Source organism: Plodia interpunctella, chromosome 15 (assembly GCF_027563975.2).
Source record: "Plodia interpunctella isolate USDA-ARS_2022_Savannah chromosome 15, ilPloInte3.2, whole genome shotgun sequence".
Classification (NCBI taxonomy): Eukaryota; Metazoa; Arthropoda; class Insecta; order Lepidoptera; family Pyralidae; genus Plodia; species Plodia interpunctella.
In genome coordinates, this window is record NC_071308.1 from 8095371 (window position 1) to 8105431 (window position 10061).

The 10061-nt window shown below is 33.8% G+C and overlaps 1 protein-coding gene across 3 annotated transcripts; it reads right to left on the reverse strand.

Annotated features, from left to right (window-relative positions):
• Positions 1-743: 743 nt before the first annotated feature.
• On the reverse strand, positions 744-7953 carry LOC128675768 (tryptase-like). Of its 3 annotated transcripts, XM_053755427.2 has the most exons (10): positions 7704-7953; positions 6994-7043; positions 5412-5468; positions 5026-5167; positions 4486-4548; positions 4029-4111; positions 3097-3276; positions 2300-2519; positions 1653-1816; positions 744-950 (listed from the first exon to the last, which is right to left on the reverse strand). In XM_053755427.2, the coding sequence occupies exons 1-10, from the start codon at positions 7738-7740 to the stop codon at positions 765-767; spliced, it is 1182 nt and encodes a 393-aa protein (XP_053611402.1). In that variant the 5' UTR covers positions 7741-7953; the 3' UTR covers positions 744-764. The 3 variants fall into 3 exon arrangements, with proteins under 3 accessions (XP_053611402.1, XP_053611404.1, XP_053611403.1); XM_053755429.2 differs by lacking the exon at positions 3097-3276; XM_053755428.1 differs by lacking the exon at positions 7704-7953 and having other exon boundaries at positions 5026-5214; positions 6994-7049.
• Between the last annotated feature and the right edge of the window lie 2108 nt (positions 7954-10061).

Here is a 10061-nt window from a genome sequence, read left to right on the forward strand (position 1 = left end):
ACAAGCTTATTTCTTAGACAAATTAGAAAACCCCCGTCTTTCAATATTCATTTCGCTACAACTTTTGAACGGCTGAACTATGATTTTGATCAAACACCGCATAAAAATTAGCTATCAAATAAAAAAAACCGGCATCCATCAAATAAAAAAAACGTACACAGACAGACATTATAACACGACTCTTTTTGCGTCGGGGGTTTAGAAAATGACTATAGACACTGACGTCACAATCTTTTCAAACCTGTGTACTGTGCAAATAAGAACTGTCTGTTCTTTGTAAATATAGCGTTCTTAATGAAGTGTCCTTTCCAGTTTTTGAACAGGTTTTACCTCAATGTTTTAATGAGGTGTCCATCTCGACGCAGCTCGAATAAGATTCGCTTGAAACGTAATTATAATATAACTTGTAGGTACAAGCAGTTGAGAGACTTTAGCTTGCACCTGTATTCTACAATTGAATATATTAATTGTCCACATCGCAATTTAATGCTCCGTTTTGACATGATAGAAGACAAACAAACACTTACACACATTTCTGCTTGTTGATCTACGGGAAGTATGGATATTAATTAAAAAGTATGAAAATATATCTATATATTCGAGTACATTTTAATTGCTTGAAAAATAAACTGACGATTTACTTTTCAAATCTTTTTTTAAGTGAAATGAAAATGTTAAATCTTTATTTCTCGAATATTTTTTTCAATGCCAAAAACAAGGGCGACCAATTAAAACAAAACAAATATTTTTCACAATAATTTATTTTAACTGTTTCCCCACACGTTGTCCTCGATCCAATCGATGAAAGTGGACACCCTAGTGTAGATCCCTGGCAGGTTAGGATAAGCACATCCTATACCGAATGATATCACGCCTAACACGTAGTGCATTTGGCCTTCTTTATTTGTAGGCAATGGGATTTTTACCTGTAGAGGTCCGCCGGAATCCCCCTGAAAAGATATTATATATAATATTTTAATAAGTCTACGAGTAGATGGTGATTCTCGCGACTGCGAAGAATTAGTTTCATTATCTAACTTTAAAACAATTTGTCTGTAATGTTAATTTTATGAACGATTGATTTTGGAAATTAATCCTTCCTCAAGAAAATTTACGTATCGTGATGATGACAGCGTCGCCGCAGCGGTCGAAACGCTCTGAGAACTACCAGTTATAGGAGGTTAAAAAAGCGTGACGTGTTGTTTCCGCCATAGAGGACCTCCATTAATTTTGTACAGTATTTTATTTTATAGGACCATTCAAGATCCTTCCGTGAGGTGACAAATACGATAAACCTTGACAGAGCGACAGGCAAGTCATAATATTCAAGCGAATCTTCAAAATTTTTCTGATAGAAGGAAAAATATAAACGAGAAGAAGAAGAGAAAACCAAGGGCTCACATAGAGAAGGCAATAATGGTGTCATACAAAGAGATCACATGATGGCTGAAGATAGAGAGAGATGGATAACACTCTACAGATACGATCTTTATCCTCATAAATAAGATTCGCTCGATTCCAAACGCGGGACAACTATCACATCTGCACTGCAGATAAATATCTAAGTTTGTACGTTGTTCTCGTTTCAGTGTTTGTGTCTATGCTTAGTGCGGGCCGTTGAGTGTTGTTCATTTAAATGAAAATAACATTACCTGACAAGCATCCACACCACCTTTCAACTTTCCAGCACACAGTTGGTCGTCCTGCATTCCGCACCAGTTTCTATTGCAGGAGGTTTTGAGGAAATTATCACATAGTTGTGAATCCAGAATATCGACCGTCGCTGCCTGTAGCTCAGGGGAGATGTTGAGAGAACCTGCGAATGGATTTAGATTTTAAAATGATTGCACGAATAAATCTTAAGATAATTTTCAGAATAACTATGTTTTATTATTTTCAAATCCACTATCCACTTTTATCTTCAACATCAGAGAAACGGATGAGAGCGACATCGAGACAATGACTGTGTTCGCGGCTAAAAATTCTATGTAGAAGAAACAACCGGAATACTGAGAGATCAGATCAGATGAGAGAGATAGACATATAGAGTAAGTGACTACAGAATACCTATAATATATAAATGTGCTAGCAACAGTTACAAAAATTATATTAACTGGATTTATATCTATGAGGTGAGGATATATTGATGACGTTACAACGACAAACGAAAGGTCGTTGAAACATCAGCAACATTCAATAAAAAAGCAAATAAAAAAGGTTCGTGCTAAACCCCGTTAAAATAATTTCTTTATCTAGTTATGTGTTCAAAGCGCGAACGTTTAATAAATACTAAACCTACCGGTTGCTACAATGCCCCAGCCAGTCAATACAGCCTCTTTTCCAAGCTTGCTAGTGTCAAAGTTAGTCCAAAGACAAGCCGGTTGGAGAAGCCTCGAGAATATCACCTCTTTGTCCAATTCCATCAGCGCTATGTCGAAGTACTTCTTCGGTGGAGAGAATTGTGGGTGGACAATTATCCTGGTTATGTTACGATCTGTTGGCTTCAAACCTTTGTAGAACTGTAACAATTAATTTAGTTGATTTTAATCGCGCCCCTGACGTCTAGGCAAAATGGCGTACTTTGCGTTTTTCTGCGCACGTTAAACGTCAAAGTTGACTGTGCAACCCCACCTTATTACCTACCACGAAAAATACGATATAACTAAAATAATTAGTAGCAGGTATAGTATAAGTAGTACGTAGGTATTTAAAAACATAATTTTTGATCAAGTTTGTCTGACATGGTGTTATTATTAAATAATGTTACGAATTTAACTGCTGTGCAAAATAATTTATGATTACGTCGTAACGAAGTAAACTAAATTGTACAAATACTGTTCTTCTTTACTTGTCATTATCATAAATTAAAACGCTTTTATATTAGATGAGTGGAAAGTGCAACATGTTAATCTAATTTGTACTGTATGTAATATATTTGAGTCAATGGTTGTTTGCATTATCTAATACCTAGTATGGTAAGTCTATTCGAAATAAATCACCTAATTTCCGCACTTCAGTAATTCTTGCATATGTGTGTGTTTTTAAACGATTTTAAATAATATATATTTTCGCAATAAAGTTTAAATTTTTACTTACAGAATCAATAATATTCTTATCGCCAAGTCTAACAATCTTGGGCACGGGATCAGCTATTGAAGAGTCCCTTGAGGATGCTCTCGCGCAGTGAGCAGCCGTCAGGACAAACTTCTCGCTGATGAGGGAGCTACCACATTTGAACACCCATGTGCCTACTGATGCCTTCCATCCTATAGCACCCTGAAAGATAATTGGTAGTAAAAAATATTAGTTTATACAGATAAATTAATATTTTTTTTTATTAATATCACCGGATACTGTTATCCGGTGATAGAAACCTACACTCTAGTGGATGATTTATCAGCTAGTGTGTGAAATGGAGAAGGAAAATGGCAAACCACTAAATATAATGGTTGTAGTGTGTGATACACATGATGCCAAGACCCTCAGCCATGATGAACAGAAGTCTAAGATAGAGAGACCTAGTGGTACTAATTGCAACTCACCCTACCGTCAAATTTGACGTTGGTAATAACGTGCGCAGAAAAATGGAAAGTACACCACTTTGTCTAAACGTCAGCGGCGTGCCGGTTAAAATCACCGTCAAATTTGATGGTGCAACTCACCCTAAGCTTACCTTCCAAGAATTTGATTTTGAAATTGTATTTCATTGATCTTATTTAATTTCTTTATTAAATCTATTATTTGATTTGGTTAATTATATTTTAACATTATGATTCTAATCCTACTGATTTCCTACTTCTTATTAAACTAATATTATAAATGCGAAAATATGTTTGTTACCTCTTCACGCTTTATCTGCTTAACTAATGTTATTAAAATTTCACATACATATAGTTTGAAGCACGGAGAAGGAAATATGGTACCTTTCATCCCGGAAAAATACATGTTTCCACGGGAAATTCACGCGGGCGAAGCCGCGGGCAAAATATAATGATGTATAAAATAATGTATAAAAATAGCACACTCACCATATGAGGATAATCACCTGGCCCAGTCGGATGTCCTCCAATTGCAAATTGGATTTGGTATTTTTTTCTCTTCCAGTCCAGACCTTCAATGAATGTAATTAGCATATCACATTATTGGCTTCAATTAACTATGCTAAACATGGTAAAATCAAAATTGAACGAAGTTGAAAATCTTGCCAAATAGCAGGATTTATATTTTGGATATTTGATCAACCAAAATGTAAAGTGAGTACCTAAATAAAGATTGATAACAAAATTTTCGATTTCTTTCATAAGTCGATCGATACTTTCTAATTAAACCTCCATACTGTATTTTTGTATACTATACTATACTATACTATTTTTGTATACTGTATTCTATTTCAATGTTTAATATAATTTTATTATTCTTAGAACTTACAACATCATACATCGAAAGACGTGCTTCTCTCGTTTAAAATAATTGTGTGAAACTTACATTGATGAAATCTTTTATCTTCTTCTAAACGCACGTTTAATTTCCAAATGTACTCGTAGCATTCTGAAAAAGTCAACAAATTTAAAGATTAAACAAAACTAAAATTGGAAATGTATATTTATTGCAATAAATAAACAATAACTTGTAGCTAAATATTAGTTTTTATCTAGCTATTGCTCGCGGATTTGCCCGCTGAAACATATTTTTGAGTAATTAGTATTGAACCCTAGAGTCATTATATAACTTCGTCTATTCCAAATTTCATTTAAATCTGACCAGGCAGGCATCGCTTTAGTCTTGAAAGCATTAATAAGCTTTTACATTTCTTACATTAGTATAGAATTATCGTCTTATTAAGCTATTTGAATCATTATCATCAGTATGTAATCGTCCCACTGCTGGGGCACTGGGGTTCCCTATGGATATGTTCCCTATGGACCTAATGTGAATTGGTGGGTTTTAACGACTGCAATTATAGCCGGTAAATAGGTACAATAATTTCAATTGCATTGTACAATAATAATTTAAAAAAATATTTACTGGCTTCACATATTCTTCTACCAGGCTTGTTAAAATTTGGCCTGTCAGGATTGTATGTTTGGCAGAAGCTGGGTTCTGGTTCGTCTTCCTCTCGTTTCGTTGTAGTTGTTGTCGTAACTTCTATTCGTAGACTCGCATTCTCCTGATGTAAATGTAGAGTAAAGTAAAGAAGGCTTGTGTCTGGTGGAACTTTAATAGAAAAGAAAACGATCATTATCGTGAAGCTAATACCAGCTCCAAACTGTCGCCGAACTCTGACACGTGTCTACGCCAATGTGTGAACAACGTAATTTGTATGAGAGATTTTATTTACAGCAATGAAATACTAGCAATGTATACAGAATCAGACATAGTTTGGCACACTGTTCGACGACGATAAAACTTACGCTCGGTTTCATCGGTTCGTCGAAGTAGCCCCATTCCCATCTGTCTTCGTCGACTTGCTAGAAAGAGTAAAATAACATTATTACTTATTAGTTACAGAAATCCTTCTAATTAGTAATCTGGTTTTTACAAGCGTAGGTACCCGATTTACGTGATTACGTGAGTTTCCCACGGGAGCAGTTATTTTTATGGGATGAAAGGGTATGTCCTTCTCCATACTTTAAACTAGATGTATGCAAAATTTCAAGACGATTAGAGCAAGACTTAATAAATATATACACAAACAATCAAACTTACTTTCACATTTATATTTTTAGTTAGAATTAGGATTTCAAGATGTGAGAGAATCTTTGTAATACACACGACAGAATTCGACTAAAAGTTTGAGGGTTCCATATTTTTCGATTCGAGTTTTGCTTTAAAGTAAAATCTGGGATAGGAGGTTTGTTCCTGAAATTCCTAGAGAGCAAACCTCCAGTTACAATTAGTGACATAAAAATTAAAGGTCCATTAAAAATAAAGCTGTGACGAGAAAGATGACATACTTTTTTAGTAGCACGATACTTCAATGAAGCTAGCACTTCTTAAAAGCAAATATTGGAAAAATCTTTAAAGGTAGTTAATCGAATTAACACTTTATATTCTTGGCATAACAGTATAAATTGGAATGTCTTTATATATTATGCACTATAAGTATATCTAGAAAGTGTGAAGTCCAGTCGCTTTGGAAACGGTAAATCCCTTACTGACCAGTATGGTAAGAAAATATTATGTTCTTGGTGTGAAATATGAAATAAAAGGAAAATCACTCATGTGGTCTATAGATATGATGTCAGCATGTAATTGCATGCTGACATCATATCGCATTATTGTATCGTAGCTTTGTGATTATAGCATGATTACTATTTTATACTTATTCATTTATTTAGTTGATACGCAAACAGATTACAATCAAAACAGGTCTTAAGTATAGGCATAAAGAGAAGTTAGGCACTAGATTGTATTCCAGGTACACGTGTATATAGAATCGACATATTTATGTGCAAAATCACAACTTACAAAAGGGTTTAAAAGAAAAAAAAAACAACACAAAATTTTACAAAAGCCAAAGTAACAACTATTGGTACAACTATATTGCCTAAGTAGGAATGTGCAAACAGTTCAGTTAAGTACGAAACGTGTTGTGGAATGAAACAAAACGTTAGAAATCCAAGCCAGCATGATAACACTGATATGGAAATATAGATATTATAACCATTAATAAAGAGGCAAAGGTCAATGATCGGATCGAATGACCACCATTAGAATTAGAAATTAAATTTTTATCAAGAACTAATTTTGATGGCTGTTATCGTTTTTTTTTTACTTTTCGCATCCACGTCGCTTCAGTTTCCATGACAATGCATTATTATGATGAGCGTGATTTGATGACAAACCTAGGATGATATCCGGCTTCGAACGAGAACTGCTCAACGGTTAACTGCATGGAAATTATTTTTTTTTGGAACGCGTTCAATGCAACAAGATTTCTCTGACAGCAATAAAAATCTTGTATGTAGCATTTGCATAAAAAACAGCACTTACTCGTTTTCCTCTGATGTTATCTCCTGATGATACATTAGTAATTGCGACAACTGAAACAACAACAACTTATTATCTACGGCTTAAGCAACAATTTGTCCTCTTCGTCCTCTTAGTTTTTAATACATGTATAAGTAGGTCTTATACATTTGTTAATTGACGTCTTTGGAGAAAAGGCCGCGGTGAAGTTTGTTACGCTGCTTCTTCTTCACCTACGCTTTGGAAGTCGGCGGTAGATATATAAGTGATGTATATCATCATAAATTGAATAAAAAATATGAATTTCGTCTCAATATGAACATTATGTTCTTCTTAGTTACATACATCACTACATGGTATAAAACAAACTCGATTCCCGCTGTTTTCCTCTATGTATGCACTTTCTGATTGAAGGTCTTGCTTAATTTAATAACTTGCGATCTATGGTTGACAGTTTAAGTTCACTAGTGTGTATGCAATTACTTGCCACTAGACGCGGTAGGTATTAGAAAAAGTAATGTCAGTTGCCTTTATGTGACATGAATAAATCACTAGTATTAGCAATCAACACACATGAGAAGGATAACCAAGACTTGCCTTCATTAAACTATTTTGGTTGTTTGAAGCGAAACTCATAGCCTAACATACATAATTAAGTATTAAAATATTTGATAATATACCTTATAACGATGATGATTACGCATAATTATAAGAAAAAAATTTACTATACACACCTGTAAACAACAAAACTATATAAACTACACGACACATAATTTATCAAATGAAGTCACTTCACAAATCACATCGAAAACATAAAACACGATCGTTCTTTGAACGCACTTGCAGATAAATAAGTTAAGAACATCTAATAAGACACGCGTACGTTTGTTTTTTGTATGTATAAAGAAATCAGATGTGTCATCGCTGTACGTTAATGTGAATAATAAAATTGACTTGTGTTTGGGATCAAGTATGAAGTTGTCTCAAGCGTGCGCATGTAGAGGAACCGGTCCAATGAAGAATTATTCGATTTTTGATCTTGAACTTTTACTGTCCTTTTTGTCCCTGTGTGTACAGTCATATACATACTTTTGCTTACGCGGCAACCTCACGGCGCGTGCGCAATATTATCGCAATATTATTATATTTCAAGTTGATTCTTTGTTTACCTACTTACTAAGAGTGCATTTAAACCTACTACGAATAACACGGAAAGGAATAGTCAACGTTATGTAACTTTATAATATACTTTGCTATTGTGATTGTTTGATGATCTTTTCCTCCTGCACTCCACAACTTATAATTTACTAGCGGTTTGTTCTGTCTTCGCTCGGGTAAAAACATCTAAATCTTCCTCAGGAATCACACTATCTATTGGAGGAAACCGCATGAAAATTCTTGCAGTAGTTTTTGAGTTTCTCGCGAACAGACAGACGCGGCAGAGGAATTTAAAAAAGTTTAAGTAAATAAATAAACAAGACAGGAGAAGAGCAATTATACAATGAATCAATGAATAGAAGGAATGGAAGGAACGACCTCTGAGCTGATGTACTACAATATCCGATCTCTGGAACTAAATAAATATTTAGTACTAAATATATAAATATTTACTAAATAAATAAATATTTAGTACCAGAGATTGGATATTGTAGTGCATCAGCAGTGGTCGTTCCGAAATGCCAGTAGTTTGTAGCTTGTGAGAAATAACTATTCAATATAAAAATTGACGTGAAAAAGTGCCTGTGAAGGCCTAATTTCTGAATAAATGATTTGAATTTGAATTAGACCAAAATTTCGACGTAGTAGTGGTAACATAAAACTTCTAAAATATAAATTAATTTTTTTACCATAATTTAAAAATCATGGATTTTTATTAGATTTAATTGACATGATAAAATTAATAATTAGGTGCAAATTATTGATTTGAAGAATATTATTAAAAATATATAATTTTTATCTGACTGAATTTTACGAAACTCTAAAAATGGAATAACATTCTTCAATAATTTGCACTCAATTATATGTCATTTCAATAAAATCCAATAACAATTCATGATTTTTAAATCATGGTATAAAAAAAAAATATTTTATATTTTAGATGTGGTATTATCCATTCTACTACGTCGAAGTTTGAGTAAATCTAGAATATCAGATCTCAGATTATAACAGTCAAAAGATTGAGATTATAACATATTAATCTCTACTTTCTTATATCTATTATCTACCTATTTTTATATACCTAAAACCATGTATCACCAAGATATCATCGGTCTTACAACATGTGAAACAGTGTCACCGCCGACCAGTCTATGTAGAACTTTCCACGCCATACATTTTTGGCAACAGAATACGGATTTTGAATAAGCCAGATGTCAATATAAATTGGTTGTTCTGGGAAACGTTGTGTGTCTATTAATTCTTAATGGAGTGGAAGGAAAAGATTAAATTGGCTTGAGGCGTTTTCTGAAGCTGTATTTCTTCCGAATATCTAATTGAGATAAGCAAGCATTTCTAAGAAGAACATTGTTATCATTCAGAAAGTTGGGATTTGGCAATGGTTATAATAAATCTGTTTTTCTGGGAGCTTTATTAAGAGCTATTATTCAGGTCGAGGTGCCTGTTTGATATAATTTTTTTTACATCTTAGTCGAATTTTGGTTCACATTTATGTGACAATGTAATTTTCTTTTCGAGTATGTTAGATTTCACAGGTGTTAGATTTTATTTAAGTCGCCTAAAGGCATTTGATAAGACTTTTAAGACTATACATGACCATGTAGTAACAATAAAGATAAGTTTCCTCACGATGTTTTCATTCACCGGAAGCAAGAGTGGCTTACGAAAACTACTATACATAAGTCGGATCGATATACAAACTAATGCAGCACTAGTGAGATTCGAACCTGGGACCTTTGGGTATCTACACCGCCGAATCTCAACCGCTTCGAAAATTTAATGAGATTTGTATTTCAAATCCGTTCAACAATACCTCTAAGAAAAACATATATTCAGTCCTCGTGACCCGTGGTTGGAAAAATCGAAAATTATTATTCTAGAGTTTCAATTTTACGTCTTTCCGGGCTATGGGTAAT

Excerpts from the sequence above, each read along its gene's own strand:
- LOC128675768 (XM_053755427.2), bottom strand. The coding sequence starts at position 7,740 with ATGTGTCGTGTAGTTTATATAGTTTTGTTGTTTACAG. Across the intron at positions 7,044-7,703 it reads TATAGTTTTGTTGTTTACAG|TTGTCGCAATTACTAATGTA; the intron begins GTGTGTATAGTA and ends TTGTTGTTTCAG. Across the intron at positions 4,112-4,485 it reads AGATAAAAGATTTCATCAAT|GTCTGGACTGGAAGAGAAAA; the intron begins GTAAGTTTCACA and ends CATTCATTGAAG.